Source organism: Alexandromys fortis, unplaced genomic scaffold, assembly GCF_014885135.2.
Source record: "Alexandromys fortis isolate MF-2015 unplaced genomic scaffold, M_Fortis_MF-2015_v1.1 scaffold_40, whole genome shotgun sequence".
Taxonomy (NCBI): domain Eukaryota; kingdom Metazoa; phylum Chordata; class Mammalia; order Rodentia; family Cricetidae; genus Alexandromys; species Alexandromys fortis.
This window is the reverse complement of record NW_026067966.1, coordinates 7,618,279-7,640,750: the sequence shown is the minus strand read 5'-3', so window position 1 is coordinate 7,640,750 and position 22,472 is coordinate 7,618,279. Positions and strand designations below refer to the sequence as shown.

The 22,472-nt window shown below is 38.9% G+C and overlaps 1 protein-coding gene across 5 annotated transcripts in view; it reads left to right on the top strand.

Moving 5' to 3' along the window:
* Positions 1–20,921, top strand: part of Map2 (microtubule associated protein 2) — a 270,127-nt gene extending 249,206 nt beyond the window's left edge. For 4 of the 5 annotated variants that reach the window (XM_050154291.1, XM_050154288.1, XM_050154289.1 and 1 more), the window contains exons 9-14: positions 413–557; positions 3,252–3,592; positions 9,909–10,001; positions 12,080–12,161; positions 16,567–16,679; positions 17,148–20,921. In XM_050154291.1, the coding sequence (XP_050010248.1) occupies positions 413–557; positions 3,252–3,592; positions 9,909–10,001; positions 12,080–12,161; positions 16,567–16,679; positions 17,148–17,363 (990 nt within the window). In that variant the 3' untranslated portion in view covers positions 17,364–20,921. The remainder of the gene's footprint in view (positions 1–412; positions 558–3,251; positions 3,593–9,908; positions 10,002–12,079; positions 12,162–16,566; positions 16,680–17,147) is intronic. The other variant, XM_050154286.1, reaches the window with a different exon arrangement.
* Positions 20,922–22,472: the final 1,551 nt, after the last annotated feature.

Genomic DNA, 22,472 nt, shown 5'->3' with positions numbered 1-22,472 from the left:
TATATTTAAGAGTTCCTGTCACACTTCTAGGGAATAAGTAGTTGTGTTCCCGGGTGTAATATTATGCTGCAAAATCCTCTTCCAGTCTATTCTGACTAAAGAAACTATTATACTAATGAAGCTTTTGGCCCAATTAGCAAATTATAAAGATAACTTTTCTAAGTTCATTCCATCTACATTCTTGCTCAAAAACAGAAATCCATAATTCATTTGCAATCGTGTCACTCCAGGATAATAAATTCTGATAGTACAACAAGAAAACATGAACTCTACTGACATAGAAGGTTTTATTAGTATATGAAGATTGGTGTTTCATAATAAAATAATTTATCTTCTAGGAAAACATGGTCAGGGTAGTGTAACTAATTTGCATAACTAAGATGGACCTCATGTCTTTGTTTCCTCTAATTAGGATGGTGTCACCAAGAGCCCAGAAAAGCGTTCTTCCCTCCCAAGACCTTCCTCCATCCTCCCTCCTCGGAGGGGTGTATCAGGAGACAGGGAGGAGAACTCCTTCTCTCTGAACAGCTCCATCTCTTCAGCACGGCGGACCACCCGTAGGTTATCTACTTGGCTTCCCTTAATCATTGTCTAATCCATTAAGTGAAAGAGAAGTTTATTTAATTTTGTAGTATTTATATAAAAATGTACCTGTATTAAAGATATGATCTCCATAGATAAGAATTAGAAAATCTAGATTGTAGATTGTTCCAAAATAATTCTTTTAGTCAAAACAAGTGATGGAAGAAATTGGAAAAGATCGTCTCAATATCTACTGAGCTTGAGACAATAACTTTTAAAAGGATATTTTCTCTCTTGTTTCAAAGATGAAACAAAAATTTCTGGAAAAAAAATAGAGAAAATCACCCAATGGGTTGCTTTATACATCTATACAAGCTAAACTCTTGCTAGAATTCTACATCTTAAATCCTAGGTGGAAAAGCCAGCAAAATCTATCTAAAATCCAAGGTTAGAGAGATATTTCTGTAGGCAAGGGCTCTGCAAAATCATAAGAACCTGAATCTGTCTCCCTAGCACTGGGGTAAAACTATGTGCAGGGCTGGGTGTCTGTAAGCACAGCTTTGAATGGAGGAGGGTCCCTGAGCTCAGTGACCATGATTCAAAATGTAAGGTGGTAAACAATAAAGACACCTGCTATCCACCTTTAATTTCTGCACACACAAAATATTCACAAGTATACACACAAGGTGAAAAATGAAAATTCTGCTCAATATCTTAGGAATGCTTATGTCAAATGACCTTTCACATGACATGTTCTGTACAATATCTTCAATTCCTTTTACTCCTGGACCGTGATGATCAGTGATTATAGCAATCTGTATAGTTCTCAAATCATTACACTGCAGTTTACATCAGTGCCGAGGCCATACAGTAAATCCTGTATCCCATTGTTATCCCACTATTCCAGTCAGTGAAAATAGCTACATGTTTAACACATGTTAGATACAAAACTGTTAACACTTGAGTTAACAGTTCTGATGGTTGTTTGTTAGCACCCTTAATTCAACGACAAGAGACTAACCTAACAGAGAGAACAACCTAGGTAATGCTGCACAACTAATGCTTGGACAGATTTGGTCTTCAGTCCATTGATAGCTTCACAACCTGCCTTAACACCTTAACATTGATTTGGAAGGAGCCGTGTTAGAGAAGTGCTCTATCACACTATATGGAGACCCAGGTCCCTGTAATTGAGGAGCTAGGATGTACTGATAGAAACTGCTACCACTGTCATATTGTAGATCACTTTAACTCAGCATTTGCTTTCAAATTTTCAATCATAATCGTCCTATTCAGACTCAGCTATCATGCCTGATACTCAGTGGTTTTGTTTATGGCGAAAATGTTGCTGTCATTACAATGCTCATGCCCAGCACCATTTGATTTTATGAAATATTAAGATCCTTTGAATTCTATTCTAAGAACTCAGTGAAAAACCTCAAAACTCTTACCATAGAAAAAAAATAAACTGCTGGAAAAGAACTAGGAGGAAGGACATTTAGAAGTTGGTGATCTCCAGGGGAGTGAATTTAACTCCAAATATCTAGGGTTGGAATTGGACATTAAACAAGAACCCAGAAGAGGGTAAGACAACACAAAGGCATCAGGTGCTCTTCAAAGGAACATCTTAAATTATGCCTATATGTGTTGCTATGGAAACAAAATGGCACTTTCTACGTGAATCCATTTTTTTGAGCCACTTTGCTTTTCCCTTAAGAGGTGTCTGTCTATAAACTGCTTTTTAAATGTTCTGAGCCAGGGCTGCTGTTACTCTCTGGCTTTACTTTGAACACAAGTCTACCGCACTGTGTCACTTGGTAGTGACTATAACCTGACATGTTGACATGTACAAATATTGGGCCTATGATAGCTCTGTGCAGCAATAGCAAAAACACTCATAGGCAGTTAGAAAGGCAAGCATTTTACCCTTCTCTGTCTGCCTCCCATCTCCTTAGCTACACACAGGAATGTTCTGGCATTTACTCAACTTCTGAAAAATGTCAAGGAAACAATTCTCTGCAGGAACCTCATGAACTCTAGGAGAAGGGAACATGTGTAATGCTAGATTCAGTAGAGATTGGGAGCTTGGTTCACTTATCTCAAGGTATAATAAACCCCTCTTAATAACTGTGTTAGTTTGGAACTATCTGAGCTCTCAATATAAGCTGAGAGGTGAACACTGAAACCCACACAGGCTAAAACTGTAGGAACTAAATACACAGTTGTCTATCGTAAGTACGTCTGAGACTCAGAATAGATGTGCTTGAAGACAGGAAAGGGTGGCCCACGTGCCATTCAGGAGTACTCACAGGGACATCTGTCAATAAATGTATACTGTTTCCAGCTCCAGGTCTTCCCTCTGCCTCAGGAACCATACAAGCAGAAGGATAGTTTTCCAAGATTCCCACTAAGAACTATGAGACTAAATAGGAAAAAAGTACAAATTTTTAATTTGTATACTAACATATATCCTAAGATATCACCAACTTATGAACCCAAAGAGAGGAAAGGAGGATCTCGCCTCTTTAAGCATTATTGTGGTTTTTGATAGGGTTCTGAATGCATTGGAGTAAAGTACTTTGTGAGTACTATATGTAGGAAGAAGGGTGCCTTGAAGAGAACTTTCTGATGCCATGGTGTGGTTTTCTTTTCTCTCTTTTCCATGTATGCGTGTGTGTGTGTGTGTGTGCGTGTGTGTTTGTGTGTGTGTGACCTGGTTGTTAACAAAGGGTCAGAGCCAATTCGCAGAGCTGGAAAGAGTGGCACCTCAACCCCGACCACTCCTGGATCCACTGCGATCACTCCTGGCACTCCCCCAAGCTACTCTTCACGTACCCCAGGTACTCCTGGAACCCCCAGCTATCCCAGGACCCCTCATACACCAGGAACCCCAAAATCTGCCATCTTGGTGCCTAGTGAGAAGAAAGTCGCCATCATTCGCACCCCTCCAAAGTCCCCAGCTACTCCCAAGCAGCTTCGACTTATTAACCAGCCACTGCCAGACCTGAAAAATGTCAAGTCCAAAATCGGATCAACTGACAACATCAAATACCAGCCCAAAGGGGGTCAGGTAAGAACTCTGTGCTATCACATACTTGATGTCAGAAATCCAGTCCCACTCATGGTTAAATTATTTCTGTGCATTATAATCTGACAGCTCTGTCTCAGGAGATGGGGATGATGCAAGGTCACTGGTCATCATTCATTGCTGAGGAGCCAAGCTGATGAAAGACACTGAAAATCAGTCAATACGTTGTTTCCTTCTGATCATTCGTGGACACTAGTTGACTAGACTTTATGCAAGAATGATTTCTGATTAGAACTCCACAGCTCTGTAGGTTTGGAAATATTAAAGGTTACTTGTAATACAGATTTGAGTTTTTTCTTGGATTCAGACAATGAGCTCACCTATTAACTTTAGTGACTGCAATTTTAAATTCTTCCTTTGTGATTTATCATTTCCTAATATTTATTCCAGAATCACAGTGTGGTTTGCCAAGTTGCTGCCTGACTTATTGCCTAGATATTAAAAAGGGTGGATATTTTGGTTGACATTAAGCAGATAACTCTCTACAGTTCTAGTGAACAGAACTGTAACCATGGAAGTTCTACTTTAGAGCTCTACTGTTGTGAACAAAAGCTCTTTTTCCTTCTGGCAGCAGGTCTAGAACAAACATTCACTTGCTCTCTAGGCAGTGGGCTCTGCGTTCTATTCTGACCTGAATCTTGCTTGGATAAAGCCTGGAAAAAATGATATAAATACTGTTAAATATGTCTCAGAATATCACTATCCTATTAGATGGCTCAACTTTGAAAGGATGTTTTAAATTATTCTTTAAATACAGGACAAAAAGCATTGTCTACCTTTGTAACAAAGACATAATGCTCCATTAGACCCCAGATTTCTATGGATCTGGATGCTTTTTCTGTCTCTCCTCCACTTGTCTCCTAGGGTTTCTGCCTCTAATTTCTGATATCCTTCCTTCTTGCCAAGAAAATTCTATCTTAGGTTACAGGGAAAGCTCTTGCTGATGTGTGAAGTCTTCCAGCATTCCTGCCTACTGTCAGTACCAGAATTCCTTGCTGCTCTTTCCTTCCCATCAGCTTTCAGTGGTTCTCACATCATGATTCTGTTCTAGGAAAACCCAAGGGCTTAAGAAAAATCAGATGGTGAGCCAGGGACAGGGCGGGGCAGGGGGACAATGGGCCTACAGAATGGCTGTAATAGTGTGGTCACAAACAATACATTTCACAGGAAGATGCTGTGAAAATATGAGGTGTAAGAAACTTGTAAAGCCAAAAGTATAACGTATAACCCAAATTCTAACAAATTTGATCTGTAATAAAATAAAAAGAGCAAGAATCATCTCATTGTTCTCACATTCATCAGTTTTACCCATGTGAGAGAAGGAGACCTTTCGGGTCATTTAGAAATGGCCACCTGTCAAATTTTTAATAATTATATGCAAATCATTTAGAAGAGTAACTTGAATAAAATAAGTTTAACAAACTATTAAACTTAAATGGAAAGTTCCTCACCACAGCTTTTGATAAGCTGTCCAAAAGTGGAGTAGCCTGTTCTGAGACAAGGTTGGTCAAGCCTTTAACCCATGCTCCTGTCTCACTCCCCAAGTGCTGAGACTACAGGCAAGCAACACTGCATAGGTTCCCTGTTATGAAAACTCCTGTGTCTGCAGATTCTTCTTCACTAAAAGTGGCTTTCTTTGAGTCCTGATTTTTAAAACCATCATCTCTTAGATTCCTAAAAAATGTCCTGTCATATAGAAACTAAAGAGAAGATTTAATAAACAGTAAAAGGCATTTATATAATTTCACAGAAATTTTATAATATATGTTATGAATATGAATATATGATATGTTATAGCATGAATTTTATAATTTATGACCTTCTTTGAGGGTCCCTACAGGTTACCCTGCTCTTTCTACTTTAGTTTTAGCCATAGATCTGCAAGACTCTTTAAATCAAGACTAAAATATGAGGGCATCCATTTTCTCCTCTTTTTGTTTATTTTATGTTCCAAAGTCCACTTCAAGTTGACATCCACTAAAATTGGCGATTCATAATGTTGGTATATTTTTGGATCAGAGATATAGCTTCCCAAGAGAGTATGCTTAAGGACTGGTTAAGACATATTTATATCACAAACAAAAATAGCTTCAAAATCTTGGCGTTATTTATTAAATATCTTTTTTCACTGGGAAGGGGGGTAAACTGACTCAAAATGACCCTGTCCCAGCACCAGATGACAGAGAGAAACCAAGAAACAATGCCGTGACTTTTGTGTAGAAACAGGAGGTATTCTTCACCAAGATGAGACGCAGAGAGAAAATACCCCCAACTTTAAATTGATTAATTTATAAAAGGAAATTGATGCTTGCCATTGAGTTAGTTATCCTTACAGAAATACTCATGTCTCAACACTGTAGCATTTTCCTCCTAAAACCCCTCATATAGTGAGTGCATCTTCCCAAATGTTGGCAGTGAAGGAAGCTTTTTGTGTGTGGATATTTACTGGAGTGTTTGGCTAGAGCGTTTTACAGTTCCTTCCTTATAGAATAAATGGGAAATATAATACATTAGGGTGTCATGGAAATAATAAGGGAGCTGTGTTAAAGACCTTGATTATCTGGCTGCATTGAAAAAAATTGTGACTATTGACATGCTGCTTTCAATTACAAGGTCATTATCTTAGCATTTTTGAGTGGGCAGTAGCCAGCCAAGATTCATCAAGGAAGACAGAGGAACCCCATACTTTGCGCAGAAACTAGTTTTTAAAACAGTGGTATGCAGACATTTGGCAACTTGGATATTTGTCACCAATTGAAACATGTGCTGCTTTCTGTCTGTAGCTCTTTTGTACCTGTCTCTTATCTCTGATGTGACAGTCCAGTTGCTGTCACCAGACAAGCTCAGCGCAGTTAAGAAAGGCAAGCCAGTGCCTGATGGGATAGATGAGTCAGTAGAAAATATGATGAGCTTTGCGGAAAGTAATATAGTTAATCCTCTCAGCCCAAACATAGGCCCATTCTAATGAGAAAAAAACAAAAACAAACAAACAAAAACACAATGATGGATTTGCTGGAGAGAGTGAGCTTGGCTCATTTAACTCAAGGTATAACTACAACTATCTTATTAAATATTTCAAATTGGAACTATCTGTGGCAAGGTCCTCAATCTCAGTTTAATCTAAATTTAAATTAATATTCTTCTTTTAAGAAGTGGATGAAACAAACATGTAGCTTAAAAAAAAAAAAGAAGCAACTTCTGTTTTAGCTTTTCTGTGAACCAAAGGAATAGTCCTCTACTACTGAAGCATTCTTATTTTTTTTTCAACTGTATCAACATCATTTTAAACACACATGGTCTTAGGGTGTGATGCCACACCCAGTGTGTCATTCCTGCACTAGGTAAACAGCAACACGAGGATTGCAAGTTCAAGGTCACCCTGGGCTAAGTAGTGAGACCCCAACAACAAACAGCACAAGTCTGTGCCCCTGCAGTAGTTGCACATTATGAATGGAACCAGTCAACAGAACCTGCTTTCTCAGGCTGTTCATTATTAAATGGCTAGAGGAAGCAAAGCTGTGGCTATGCCTGTGAATTTGATTGATTGCCTTGTGAATTGTCAGGTATTGCCTCAATCTGTCTTTCTCAGATTAGCTGAGCCACAGACAGTGGAATCTCCAAGAAAGACTAAGGCAAAAAGAGTAGATAAGGCTATTTTCTCATTCACATATGAAGAATCAAACAATGACATTGCCAACTGGTATATGACCGAACGAGAGAGGAAAGCATGGTCTCTAAGTCTTGAGAGATTGGACAGGTTTTGTTTTGACTTCTCTTGTCTTCCTTCACTGCCTTATTTTCATTTAATTATTTGAGAAAGTGATAAATAGGTGAACAATAAAATAACTTAAGGTTCAAATAGTGTCAGTAACCATAGTATGAAGGTGGAAACTATTCACTGAAGTTCATTACATTATATGGAAAAGACTTCTTTACTGATCATACGTATCTTTTTGTTATTAAACCCTTTGATGTCTCAAAAGATGCCAATATCTGACTATATTCAACACAGATTGAAAAAAAAAGAAAAGAAAAGCTATAATTCAAAAATTTGTAGGGTAGCAAAATTTTTAGAGCTATATTTATAAATACTAATTATTGAAACTTCTGAGAAAATTAGTACTTTGAGTTCACAAAACTGAAATCAATGCTTCCCCATTTTGTTTGCTGTTCATTCAGCCAAACAAGGACATGAACAGCCTAGACCTCAGGATACAGTGAAAAGCTGAACAAACTGTTTACAAGTTAATTCACGTCAATGACCTGGTCTTCTATTCCTTAGAACTTTCTAAAAATTTGAATGAAGGGAAAACCTCAATATGAAGAAATTACCAAGCTATTTCAATACATAGACTTGTAAAAAGTACAACATTATTCATGCCCAAAGCCTTTGCATTACAAATTGAGTAGAGATACTACTGTTAAAAAAAAGACCAGTTCAGTTTTTCCCTGGGAAATGAGTGACTCTGGAAAAAAAAAAATCAACAAAAGTAAGCTTTTTAAATAATAGGATTTTGAGACTCTAGAACATCCTAAGTGATGTTGGCAAGGTGAGTCTTTTGAATTGAATCATTTATTTTGGAAGTCATAAAAAATGTCAAATCATTAATTAAAGTTAGAGTCAAACAGATCCATGAGCGGAACTTGGTTTTCCAGTCTTACAATAAGTGAATCAGAATCAGTGTTGGAGTTCTAATGATTTAGTGCTGATTCACTTAAGACTTTAATGATGAAGTTGAAATTTATGAAATAAAATTTAAAATACCTTTCATCCCCATAAGATAGTAAAATGGCTCATATAAATTCTATTTCATTCCCAGAATTATTTAAAATATTAATAGACATAAAAATTGTTATGATTTTCCTTCTGAGGATAATTTATTATTGAGGTTTTAAATGTAATAGTCTTCACAGTTTGAGAATCAGTACTTCCACCACTTACATAAAACTTAGAATTCGGTATATTTAATGGTAGCTATTCATCCTTTGCTATCCCCACAGTTTTTACATTGAAAGTTTTGTTATGCCCTAGAGAGCAGCCTAACCATCATATCTTCTGAATTTAAATGTTGACAAGAGGTCCTTGCCTTGGGCTCCTGATGAGAGCTGCCAATGATATTTTTCTGCAAGGGACAAGCTGTCTTGTTCTTGTTAGACAGGCACTGGTGATTTAAGCCTTGCCTAGCTAAAAATAGGATTCTATGCCCTTTTGAATTTTAGATTCTTTTCTGCAAATACCCATAGACTTGTTAATTCTCTCAAGAAGACTGCACATTTAAACTAAAGTTAATAAGAGTTTGTGCAGAAGATAAACTGTACCTTAAAGATGTGGGTTTTTTTTAAGTTATGAAGAAGTATTTTAAAGAAAGTAAACAAAGGAGAGCAATGAGCATAACAAAACTAAGTCCTTCCTTCTATATTTATTTTGTTTGTCCTCAAAACATGCTAAGTTCAAAAGGCAGATGAAAGAAATTATAACAGTTATGACTCTTGCAGTATATTACTGCAAGTAATGTCTTTCCAGGCCCTGATTTGCTGTGGTTTTCAGGATGAATGCTTGACTTCCTGAAAAGACATTTTGTCTCAAGTCTTGAGGCTGAAACCAAAGCCTAGATGATGTCTAGATAACCTAATATAAGCCAGCTGACGGATGGACGTTGGTTTTCTTACCTTGGCATATGGAAGGAATGTTTCCAAATGGCCTCTAATGGGTAATGGTTGCTCAGGAGCTATTAAAAGCAGGGGACCTTTAAAAGACATAGCCGCAGTCAAAGCAGACCCTGGGATTCTTTGTTGACCCTCCTAGGGAACAGGAATTCTTGTAGGAGTGGGAATCCTGACTTGGAACTATCAGCCAGACCAAGCATGAACCTCACTTGTGCGGTATAGGCTAATAGAACAGTGAAGTGTAGGCGGTGGTTAATAGCCGATGACTGCCCACATGGGACTGGGCGTTGCACTGGCATTTCCTTCCAGATCGTGGGCTAAACTACACTGCACTGAGTAAACCAGAGCCCCAGTGTTTCCTTCACAGATGATCCAGGTTTTCACTTTTCATTCTTACTGTTTTGAGATTATACCTATAAAACTAGTATACCTAAAGCTCCAGAGCTTGACCTTCAGGGTTCCAGGAAAATGGAGGCTCATACTCCATGACACAGCCCATTCAGGTGCAGTGTAGTATCTTCTCTTACATGACCATGGGTGGAAGGAAGCTGAGGGCCTCTATAGTACTCCACATTCTGGTTCCCTCTGCCCAATACCTGGAAAGAAAAATGTTACCTCCAATTCCTTTTAGGTTAGGATTTTAAACAAGAAGATCGATTTTAGCAAAGTTCAGTCAAGATGTGGTTCCAAGGATAACATCAAACATTCTGCTGGGGGCGGAAATGTAAGTAGAAGTGACTCTGAGAAAGGCTGACTTGAAAGTGTGTGGAGCCCTGCAGAGCCAGCACCCTCTCTCCTTCTTCACCTTCCTCATGACAGACTACATTCTCAACACATGTCGTCTGGTGTGGTGGTTTGCTTTCCTGGTGATGGGCTTCCCATCCTTTGCTCTCCAATCAGATAAGAAAGGAAGGCTGGCTAGATGCACCATGGCTTTCTGAGGGGAGGGTGGGGGGAATGGCTACCCTCCTCACCTGCTAACTGTTTCTTGGCCTTTTCACTAAGATGCTTCGATTGCTGTCTCTTTTCCTCTGAAAAAGTGAGTCAGGCTCACACTGTTCTAACTTCATGTAAATTACTCTTGAGGCAAAGACTGGTACGCTTGGAAGCACTCAGTACGTGATGTCACTCCTTCCTGGTTCAGTATTTAGGAAAGGTAGGATATCTTTTGGAAAAACACAAAACTGGCAAAGCATGCCTCGTTTATAATTCAAAGTAAAAAGACTGCTGCTCTGACATACATTTTATCCTGCTGGGATTTTTCCTGTCTCTTTTCATTTAGTGAAAATAATATCCTATGAAAAGAAATGAATACTGAATCCATACTTGTTACCTGTTGGTGGAGGCAGAGTGAAAGTAGTCAGATTAGCTCAAGCTGAAGAAATTATGGTTTCTTATAAAATAAGAATGATTTCAAAAGGTGACTCATGCTGATTCTATTTTTCTGCATCTGAGCATGAGGCTCTGATTGATAGTCTGTGACCTAACTAATGTATACAGCATCGGACCCTGAACCTTTAACAGTCTAAGATTCCTTCTCAGTCTTCAGCCTGGAAGAAAAGAAGACGGTAGTCCTTTCTATAAAGAGCAGTCCCCAAAGGTCAAAGCAGACCATTTGCTGGTCTCCTTCATGGATGCTGTTCTAAGCCTCAGGATCAGTACCCACACTGACTTAGCTGTTCTCCTGACTATAAGTATAACAACATATGATACTTCACGGAAGAAGCTCTCTCTGATCCAGTTTATTCCCTTGAGAGTAGCAGAAGATGGACCATGCTGCCCTACACGGCAAATGTCTTTGGTCCAAATACAGCAGTAAAGAAAATGTTCAGATAACATAAGATCTAATACTAAGCTTAAGTAGGAGCTTCCAACCTGCAAAACAATGGTCTTAGACTTCCTGTAAAAGACGAATCACCTGTATGATTGTGCATATTCCCCGTGTCTGAGGGATTCTTACATTCTTCTGAGGTTGACAGAGACTGGACCACTCCAAATATTGACAGATGAAACATTTTAATGAAATAGAAAAACAAGAAAAAGCGGTATCATTTTCTAGCCCGGTGCATAAGAAAAATTCCGTCTAGCCAGGCTAAGGGGACAGTTTAGGAAAGTCTTCTCAGCACTTTCTTCTGTCTCCATGCTTGTCTTGTTACTGTGACCAGCATTAGTCACATCTATATAAAAGTCACCTTGTGAATGATAACCCATCCTTCTCTTTGCTCCTTGCTGTGGAAGAGTTTAACATGGTGGGCTTTTCTCAGGGGATGCTTGCCTTATTAATACAAATCGCCCCACGCTCTTACAAGCATTATCTATTTTCTACTAATAAGACTTCTCTTCTAGGGTTTTTCACTTGCTTGGGTTCTTCTTTCCAGTTTGAAATAGAGGAGACAAGAAGTGTGTGTGTGTGTGTGTGTCTGTCTGTCTGTCTGTCTGTGTGTGGTCTGTGTGTGGTCTGTGTATATGCCTCTGTGTGTGTCTGTGTGTGTCCGTGTCTGTGTGTGCGTATGTCTGTGTGTGTATATGTCTGTGTATGTGTATGTCTGTGTGGGTGTCTGTGTGGGTGTCTGTGTGGGTGTATGTCTGTGTGTGTGTGTCTGTGGGTGTATGTCTGTGTGTGTCTGTTTACATGTGTGTGTGTGCATGTCTCTGTGTGTGTGGTCTATGTCTCTGTGTGTGTAGATGTGTGTGTGTGTTTGTGGATATGATGTGACCTGTTACAGGTGTGAGTACATATCCAGATTTGTGGGTCCTTCTGTGTCTACGCTCTCTAAAGTTCATTTCCTGTGATTCGCACAGGTACAAATTGTTACTAAGAAGATAGACTTAAGCCATGTGACATCCAAATGTGGCTCTCTGAAGAACATTCGTCACAGGCCAGGTAAAAAATATTTGTAACAGTTGTAGTATACTTAATTAGATTGAAGAAGTAGACAGGCAGAATTCTTGATGTTTTGTGAAAAACATGATAGAAAAAAATGTTTCAAACTCTTGATACTGCTTTTGTTAATAAATATTTAAGTACAAACTGTCGCAGCATCTTCCTTTGGAATAAGTGAACCTAATTACCTGGAGGTGACCATGTGTATAGAACACCAGAATTCTTTCAGGATATGGAGTCTGCAAAATATACTGAGTCTTATATGTAAGAACAGTGACCGAAGACAGTATTTCCAAATATGTTTCTTAAAATTATGTTTTTTACATTATATAAAATGGGATGGGATCTCATAGCTGAAGAAAGTCATTTACTGATTCATTTCTCCAGCTCTCTCTTGAGCACTGGGACTCCTCAGCAGAAGGCAATATGCCCCCAGTGTGCCTGGCCCTAGACTCTCTTATCGTTTCCAGGAATCTCATGGATAGGATTTTAAACTAGAACTTGAATCCCCACTTGCCGAGGTGGGGGTCTTCATTTCAAAAGTATGAATATGGCATGAGTCATTTTTATTCTGAGTATCACAAATGGTTTACTTGTGCTAAATTCCACCTCCAGACATAGATAATAATGAATAACTATCAAATGTTTCTTGTTCTTGAGGATATTTTGACACTGTACAATTTATAGCAGACCATTGGATTACAGGAGGGCAAAATAATTGACCTTATCCATCTGTTTGGTATTTTAACATATAAACCAAATGTAGATTAGTAGATTAATTATCATCTCAAATATTGTCCAAAGTAAGGTATGAAAATAATTGAACTGAGACTTCCAGATAGAAAATTATTAGGATCATTTTGATTGGATACAAAAATGGGCTGAACAAGTCTCAGAGTAGACAGCTACATGAGAAAAATCCAGAAATAATTCTTCACTGGGCCTGTGTTCATGAAGAGTCAAGGAAATTGAGTCTTTGTGTATGGAATCTGCATTGCTAGATACAGAACTGCCCCCAAGGGATCCATGCTCTCTCCTCATGAGCAGCAACGGTACATGCCTTAGTTCAGATCTTCAAACACCCCTGTCTATAGCTGGTCTACCACTGACTGATTGACGGCTACTGCTCAGTTTATAGCATAATGTGGGTACCTTGCCACATTGCCAATTTTCTTGCAGAGTACAAAGAAAAACGCTGGTTTCTTTGATTCTGAACAGATGTAGTTAGTCATTCACCTGGTTTGTATGCACAGGAACCATCATAGAGATAAAGGCAATATTCTGTTTATGATTTAGTGGGCACAAAAGACTATTGTCACAGACTCCCACTTATTTCTAAATCTGATTCTTCTATTATAACTAAATTGGATGACTAAATTCATAAAGGAAGCGTCAGCATGGTGATCCTTGACAATAGCGATCATAGTTGCAGTTCACTTTAAAGCCTGATGAAGATTATAATTTTTCATAATTACTTCTCATGGTGGATGCCGAAGTATTTTAAAACCAGAGGCATATATCTCTAAATTCAGATGGGCTTGTCTAAACATTACATAAGACTGTCTATTGAGAAAACAACAGATGTAGTTTATTGGATGTAGTTTCTGTCAATATGTTATTTTCCTTTCCTTTTAATAAAAAAATTCAATAACATTTTAACAAAACTATGTTAACACAACATACAGTAAAAGAAAGGAATCTTGGGAAAGCAATTTTTGCCAGAAGCTACCAAAAAATGCAAAATAAGATTCCCAAGCAATTAATATCCTTAGTTAAAAGACCCAACATTCTCCAGCTAACCAAGGTGATTGCATTTGTATAAATCATTATGAATGATGCTAATCCCCTCACAACCAACAAGAGAGACCCACAGGCTAGGCAAAACACAGGGAGAACAATGCTCCATGAAATCATGCATATTTTGAGGTAGCGCCCATACATGTGAATTACATACTAGTTTATACACTCTAAATTCCAAGACAAAGAAATGAGTGCTTTTGAAAATGTATTTTTTATTATTTTTTTAATTTTACTGCTTTTTATTGAGTTCTACATTTTCCTCTAAAAATGTATTTTAATACCTTACAAGAGGCCCTTGGCCAAGCAAGTTGAGTATTAATATAACTGTCTAGAATTAGAACAAGAAAGATATCACAGACTCAATAGAATGTGGGTAAACCTTAATGAGCCTCCTTTCTTTATATGGTAGGAAGGATACTATGATCAGGAAGGTTTTCTTATGGCAAGCCTCCTCCATTGCCCTTGGGATGTGCTGACCCTTGCAATTTTCTCAAATGTGGAAAACTTAAATTGCATAATCTGTAGTAGTGAAAAACTGACTCCTAAAAAGTTGCAGAGATACATAAGCATCAAGAATTCCAAATTGAAGGGCTGGAGAGATGGCTCAGAGTTTAAGAGCACTGACTGCTCTTCCAGAGGTCCTGAGTTCAATTCCCAGCAATCACATGGTGGCTCACAACCATCTATAATGAGGTTTGGTGCCCTCTCCTGGCCTGCAGGCGTACGTGAAGGCAGAATACTATATGCATAATGAATAAATCTTAAAAGAAATAAGAATTCCAAATTGAGGTAGGTATGGTAGCGCACACTTTGAATTCCAGCACTAATAAGGCAGAGTCAGATGGATCTCTCAGGTCTACAAAGAGAGTTTCAGGACAGCCAGTGCTGTTACATAGAGAAACCCTGGCTCAAAATAAATAAATAAATAAATAAATAAATATTAAAAAAGGAGAATTCAACATATTTTTATAGTTCTTGCTACCACTTTTTTCTAAATTAAAATCCCCATGGAAATGTCAGATTAAAGGATCAAGATACACTTCTTCCTGACAAATGCTGGTAGTTGAAACCAAACATCCCATGAAAATCTCTTAGGTTCAGATCTATAAAATAGATTATAGTCTACCTTTCTAAGTCAAAAACATCAGCAAACGCTTAGCCGTGGTTAAAGAGCAGTAGGAGCAACACTGTATAGCTACTAAGTGTAGAAGCTCTACTTTGAAAGTCTAAGAGAGGCCCATAGGGATGGAAAAAACAGCTCTAAGGGGTGTTTGTGGAACCATAGCCATCAACAGATTATCACACTTGAGAGTTTTAGCACTCTGGAGTAGCATGATCCAAAAGCCTGTCAGTGTTATCAGAACAGTGACAATGTCAGAATCTGTACAAGAAACTCTTCAGTCATAGCCTAGCACTCTGTATGCTAAGTAGAGGAGGGGTCTTAAAACTAGTTATAAAAAATGCAATTCTTAACTCACTTCATTGGAAAAATTATTGATGCTGGGACTGTACAAGTGAGAGTAGGCTTCTCCCTCATTTATGCAGAATTGGTTCCAACACTCCCTGTGGATACCCAGACCCTCGGGTCTCTTAAATAAAATGGCATAGATTTTTCCTTCTGTATGTTTTAAATCACCTCATTATTATGTGTAGCATCTAACAATCTAAATATTGTATAAATCTTGATTATATAATATTCAGGAAATAATGATAAGGAAAACGTTCTGCAGGTGTTCAATACAGACGCAAATTTTTCCTAAGTATTTTCAAATCCAAGGATGTAGAGCCTGCAAATACAGAAAGCTAACTGAATATTGTCTATATACCCACCGTCCCAATCTGATTTCATAACTAAAAGTAACTTAGGTGTCATAACTAAAAGCAACAGGTTCATCACAGCTTGCACTTGTAGGTCACAGTCGTCATGGAGGAAAACCAGGGCAGGACCTCAAGCAGAAACTAAAGCCAAAGTCATGAAGAAATTCTGCTTGCTGGGTTGCTCTCTGGCTTCCTTATTGGCTCATGTTCATGCAGCTTTCTCATAGCCCAGGCCCACCTGCTCAAAGATGGTGCCACCTACAGTTGGCTGGGCCACTCTGATCTGGAAACGTCATCATCTGAGATTCCCTCGGGGCACTCTAGGTGTGCCAAGCTCACAACTGTCTAGGACGTGCACCAACACAGCCTAAAACTCTTTTAGAGAAGTGGCTTTTTATCCTTTTTATCATGAAGATCAATAAAGGACAGTTTCATTTCCACTTAATTTATTCTAGTAAAAATAGAAGTATTACATGTCTGAAGGTTTAGAAAGGATGCAGGAGGATATTTTCGTTGCTGTGTATTTTTAGAGGTATTAGGACAACTAAGGAAAACCTCTCTGGTTCCCAAGGAGACACGGATAGGGATGTAGTGCGCATTGTGTGGAGCAATCTGTACCGTGGTGTAAGAGGATGTCCATCTACTGCCTCGTGAGGCGAAGTGATGTGGACTGAAACTTCAGATTCCTCCCTGGCGTTCCATGTGGTTCATCCTTGTATGAGGATAGTTTTCATAAATAGAAGATTTCATTTCAGCAAAGAATTTAAAAGTCTTTCTCCTCTTGAAGGTGGTGGACGTGTGAAAATCGAGAGTGTAAAACTGGATTTCAAGGAGAAGGCCCAAGCTAAAGTGGGCTCCCTTGACAATGCTCACCACGTACCCGGAGGAGGCAACGTGAAGGTGAGAGACGAGGTCGTGAGCCATTGTGTGTGTGCAAACACATTTCTTAGGAAATATTCCTTTTTCTACTTTTTATTTTATTGCAATTAGAATATAATAAATATAATTTTGTAATTATATCATTTCCTCTTTCTCTTTTCTTTCTCTTAATCCCTAGTTCTCTTTCAAATTCAGGGCCAGTGGTTTTAAATTGATTGTTGTTACATACATATATGTATGTTTACCTACATACATGTCCGTAAATTGAAGAACTTAACAACTACCACTTTAGTAACCCATCGTGATTCCTAACCACAATCTGAAATAGTTTGATCAAAATGGGTCTCTGCTTTAAGAACGTGTCAAACAGGAAGGAGGGACACTGAGCTGAATAGACATCCGATTCTTAGCAGCTGTGGGATGGTAGGAACAAGCTGGGGACTAGTGAAGAGGCCTTGGCTAATGAAGACTAATGCTTCTCTTAAACAGATTGACAGCCAAAAGTTGAACTTCAGAGAGCACGCAAAGGCCCGTGTAGACCATGGGGCTGAGATCATCACACAGTCCCCAAGCAGGTCGAGCGTGGCATCGCCTCGGCGACTCAGCAACGTCTCCTCTTCGGGAAGTATCAACCTGCTGGAGTCCCCTCAGCTTGCCACTTTGGCTGAGGATGTCACTGCCGCGCTTGCGAAGCAGGGCTTGTGAATATGTCTCCTTTAGCACGGGAGTACATTTAGGCATGAGCTCTTGGCAGGAGTGGGCTCTAAGCAGGTGTCATATTCATTCTTTACAAACCATAGATAAATAATCTCACCCCCAAACTGTAGTAATTGTTACAATTTTATATAAAAAATGAATAGTATATGCAGAACAATGACCTGATTTCCATCCGCAACAGGAACACATGGCTTTACATGGATACAATCGGACAATTATTTTCGCTCTGCTCTGTTTTGCATGGAGTACTATTATTTTTTAAATTGCATTTTTACCTTTCATGTGCCTGAAGGCTCTCCAACTCATTCTGAAAGGCCTTGTTAAAATTCCAAGCTGCTCATTTCACTCTTCTGTTTATGGTTGAAAAGATTAAAAACTGCCCATTGTCACCTATTACAGGTTAAATGAAATCAAGGAGTCTGAAGAAGTCTGGTCGCAGGAAGGAAAGAGCATGTGAGAAACACATATTTAAGGTGTTATTTTGTATAAATGGGAAGAAAGATGCAACTAAGTTATTAACATTTGGGACCTGGGTGATTATATCAGAGTATGCCATCCTAATAAATTATTTAACTGAAATCTAGCTGTAAAGTGTCTGAGCTGTGGTTGAAGAAGTGGTATCAAAGTGCATTTCTTAGGATTGATGCGCTTTCATCAGGATGGGCTTGTGTCTGGTTAGAATGTCAGCTGATTGGCTAGATTTGTGTTCACACAATCAGTTTCACACCCCCATTCCATCTGTTTGATACAGTATTATAGATATAAATATATATATATATTTCTCTGTGGCCATTTGTGATACTTCCTCATATACTTGAATATGATACTTCTTTATTCACAGTATCTGTGTCTCCTACACCCTTTGGTGTTGCAATTTTAGGTATGTGAAAGTAGATGTTAGCAGGGTTCTCTCCCTACTTAAAAATACATTTTAAAAAGACAAACCGTTCTAGCATGAAGTTGCTTTCTGTAACGACTCAGCTGTAGCCCTGTTTCGGTGCCAGAATCAAGTCTGTCCTGTGATGCTAGGAAACTTCATTTCTCTTTGCTTTCACCAACATGGAGTGTGTGCAGTGGGTCCAGTCATACATAGAAGGGCTTACAGAGTGTTGGCTCAATGATTATGGGTTTAGCACATGTTTTATCACTGAATACTTTGGGTTTAATTCCTATAATCATTCATTGAACTGATTCTTTATTATTTGTTTCCTCCCCTTTTTCTTTTTTCCATTTGCTAAAGTTGAACCTATGAGTAATAATTTTGAATATATTTTCCTGTTTTCCAACTAGTACTTGTTCATTAAATTCCCTGATAGAAGGCATTTGACTTCTTTACCCCAAGATCCCTTAATCAGAAAGGAAAACTACAACATATTGAGAACCTACCTATGTAAAACCTTTGAGACACAGATATCTAAATCCATCTTTCCAGAAATCAACACTGCAGTCTGTACAAGAACATGGTATGACTATATTTATCAGTAAACATTTTTCCATTTTGTATAAGTCTAGACATCACAATTTAACTCAATGAGAAATCGTATTTAATGAGTAAACAGTAGTCAATGGCCCAAATTAGGATAAACCATTATCAAACTGGGTGGACTTTTTTATATTTTATTTATTTATTCTTTTTCTTGCTCAGGATTGGCCGACTGAATCTGAAAAATTAGCTTAAAAAGGTTGGCTAGGATTTTTATGTCTGTGAAGCAAATCAAGTCCTGCATATAAAGAACATGCTGAACAAGAACAGGACAGAGAGGCGTAGGGGTAACTGAGAGAGAAGGCAAGATGATGCCAAAGCAGGAGACACTGGTGGCATTTTGGTGACCTGTTGAGTATTATAGCCAGTGGGACAGTCACATGGAAAACTCAACTTCCAACCAAAACAGTCTTCTCAGCCAGGAGACACACACACACACACACACACACACACACACAGGATGTCTTTATTTGTAAATCACTTATTTTTGACCTAACATTAATGTTTTCCTCACTCTGGAAATGAAAGATGGGATAATGGTGTGTGAAGAACGACATTCTTACATGTTTGGAGAGTGCTAGACAAGGATTAAAGATACCTAGAAAAAAAAGAAGTTAGCAGGTGGTTAGGGTAGTTTTAAACTGTGAGGAAAATAATTTCAACCACATTTATTATAAAAATTAAGGTGAAGAGAACATTTCTTAGTGTTAAAATTCAGTTTCTTAGAATGCGTGTCCAATCACTGATGTGAACAGATCTGGCACCAAAATAATCATTTATTTCTAATGTTAATACAATTATAATGAATACAAGTCTTTGTTTTACATGAAATTGTGATCTTATATAAAGTTAACACAAGGGGACTGAACTTTTGAATCTAGACAGAGACAGGGAAATGCACAGGCTAAAAACATTTTCTTATGGGACTATGGGACGGATCCCACCTTACCTTCTCTTAAGATAATGACTCAAATTAAGCTTTTGGACACCACTTTTGTGGGGACACACATACGCTGATCTAGAAAGGAAAGCTTCACAGCTCCCTTTCTAGATCTACTCATGCCAGTTTCTCTCTGGTGTTAGCCTTTGAGAACCTGTTTAAGAATACGTAAGCATCCAGAGTTCTGAAGAGTTCCAAGGCCAACTTTTGCAATGAACTCGTATGCTCTGGGTCTCCTGCACCTGAAAATTGGATACCTTGCAACAATGCAGGAAGGATCCGAGTTTATGATGAGTTTCTAAGGCCATGTTCACTTAGGAACGGACTCTTTCTGGAGCTGCCTGCTGAGTTCCAGCAGGATGATGGGCTGAAATCCCACCCATAGGAAAGACACCTGTGTAATTCCAGCTCAGTTGGGCTGAAGGTAGCTGAAAGAAGAGGTCCAGCAAACTGAAAAATAGACTGTAGTTGTCCTTCTCCACACACGCACGCACACACACACACACACACACGCACACACACTCACACACACACACATGTGGGGTAGAAGAGAGGTCTGCAGACATAGGGAGCACCATCAGTAGTAGTTAAGAAATAATCTAAACCTGTTCATTCTGACCTAGCTGCACTTACAGTTTTTCTTTATTGTTCATGCCACAGGAAGGAAAAGAAATGACTTGTGTTAGAAGTAGAAAAGAAAAGGTAGATTAATCAGATGGGGATGCAATTCCAGGCATTTCTTCAAAGACTGATGTGCTAACATCAACACTGATGTTTGTGTTTTTACACCTAGGATTTTCAGCCTGACCATGTGGGTTGAGGCCAAGTCCCTCTGTAGGAAAAAGATGTTTTCAAACTCCAAAAGAATGCCAATCATGAAAGTCCACTTCAACTTTAGCAAAAAGGGAAAAAAAATCAAAAAAAGTGTACTCTGTATGCTGGGATCCCAAGGTTCCAACATGTCACTACAAATCTGTGGGGGTTCTTTCTTCTGATAATTCTAGAGCCTGTTACCATAGAAAGGCATTTCTTCAATGGCTGGTTGTAGTTAGTTCATGTTTTTCAAACAATTTGCAAATGTATTTGTTGCTGTATAGTGATTGTTTTGCAAAATAAAATTGCTTGTCACCTAAGTACAAATTTCAGATTTTTTTTAAATTGTTTCTTCGTCTCTGGAGGGGAAAGCGTGTGTGTGTGTGTGTGTGTGTGTGTGTGTGTGTGTGTGTGTGTGTGTGTGTTGTGATATGTATATGTATATAGCATTTGAGTCAAAGAAAAACTGAGATTAAAAGAAAGGGTCACAATAATCTCTCAGATTCCTAATATGTGTTCAATCCGTATAAAAGGCAATTCTATATTGCCTGATCTAGTTGAGAAACAAATGGTTTTCTGTTTTTTTAGTGCTGGGCATCACTTCAGGTCCGTGTGCATATCCAGGAAATATTCTAGCGCTGTGCTAGATCTCCAGTGCAAATGTGGGTTTCTAGTCTAAGAAAATAGCGTGAGTGAGGCCCAGGTCTTGTGAAAAGTCCTAGAAAATTACCATCTGAAAAAGTAAGTTGACCAAGAAAAACCTGATTTCCCATCCCAAACCCAACTAAATTGGCTCCCTTTCAGTGGCACTTCAGGGCTCATTGTAATTCTAAAATGCACACCCTCCACCCCCCACCCACCTCCTCCCCCACCCCCCCCATGGAGGTTTAAGATAAGAGTCACTACCAGTTATTTAATCTGCATTGAGCCACTTGTCTCTTTACCTCTCCTCAGTACTGTGCCTCCCTCTTGCTTCGGGTCTCCTTGACAAAATCTGCACAGCTCAGAGTCTTCCCCAGTTCCCCTCTTTCCCTGGAAGTCCCTCCTAGTCTCTGCTGCCTAGCTATTGTCCATTCAGCTACTTATTAAACCAATTAGAAGGCGCCCCAGGCAGATGAGACAAAACAGAGAGACAGCTTCACAGTGTACTAAAAGATCATCCCACAACACCTGTGTTATGGAAATGAGCCCCAAACCCTCTGCTAAGGTCATTTATGTGCCAGTCTGGTGCAGAGTGGGCTGCTCTGCCGTCACCTCGAGACATTCTCCCTTAGAAGTACCTCAGTAATTAAATCCTTTCATTGTGCTTCTCACTGTCTACACGTCTTTGTTCTACCACATAAGACCCTGGCACTCACAATGGGTGTCCACTGAACCCCAATATCAGCCAACATCACTACCAGGACGCTGTCTATTGCCAGTACTAGAACTTGAAAATGGCTTAACATAGGTTCAGTTTTTTGGTTCAGTTAAATATTTAGACAGGTCATTTGCCTGCTGTATTCACTTTTCCTGGGGGACACAGAGAATATCTAGTCATCCGGGTGTGCTCCAATGACAGACCAAAGTCCATGATTTCACCAAAATCTAGTGTGGTGAGACAAATTAGTTTATTGAGCTTTCTTTCTGAGCATGGGTCATAGGTTACGTAAAGAAGCGTGGGTGATTGCACAAAAAGCAGGGCCCACCCCATGATGGATGCTGACCTCATAGAAACTGCACCATAAAGTCTCATTTTTAACTTTATTTTTAGTATACCCTAGCATTTTTTAAGAACACTTGTATCTGGAGAAGGAAGTAATAGCATCCCAGGAAAGGCTGTCCTCCCTCTCCTTGGTGAGGTCAATACTTCCAGTTCCAT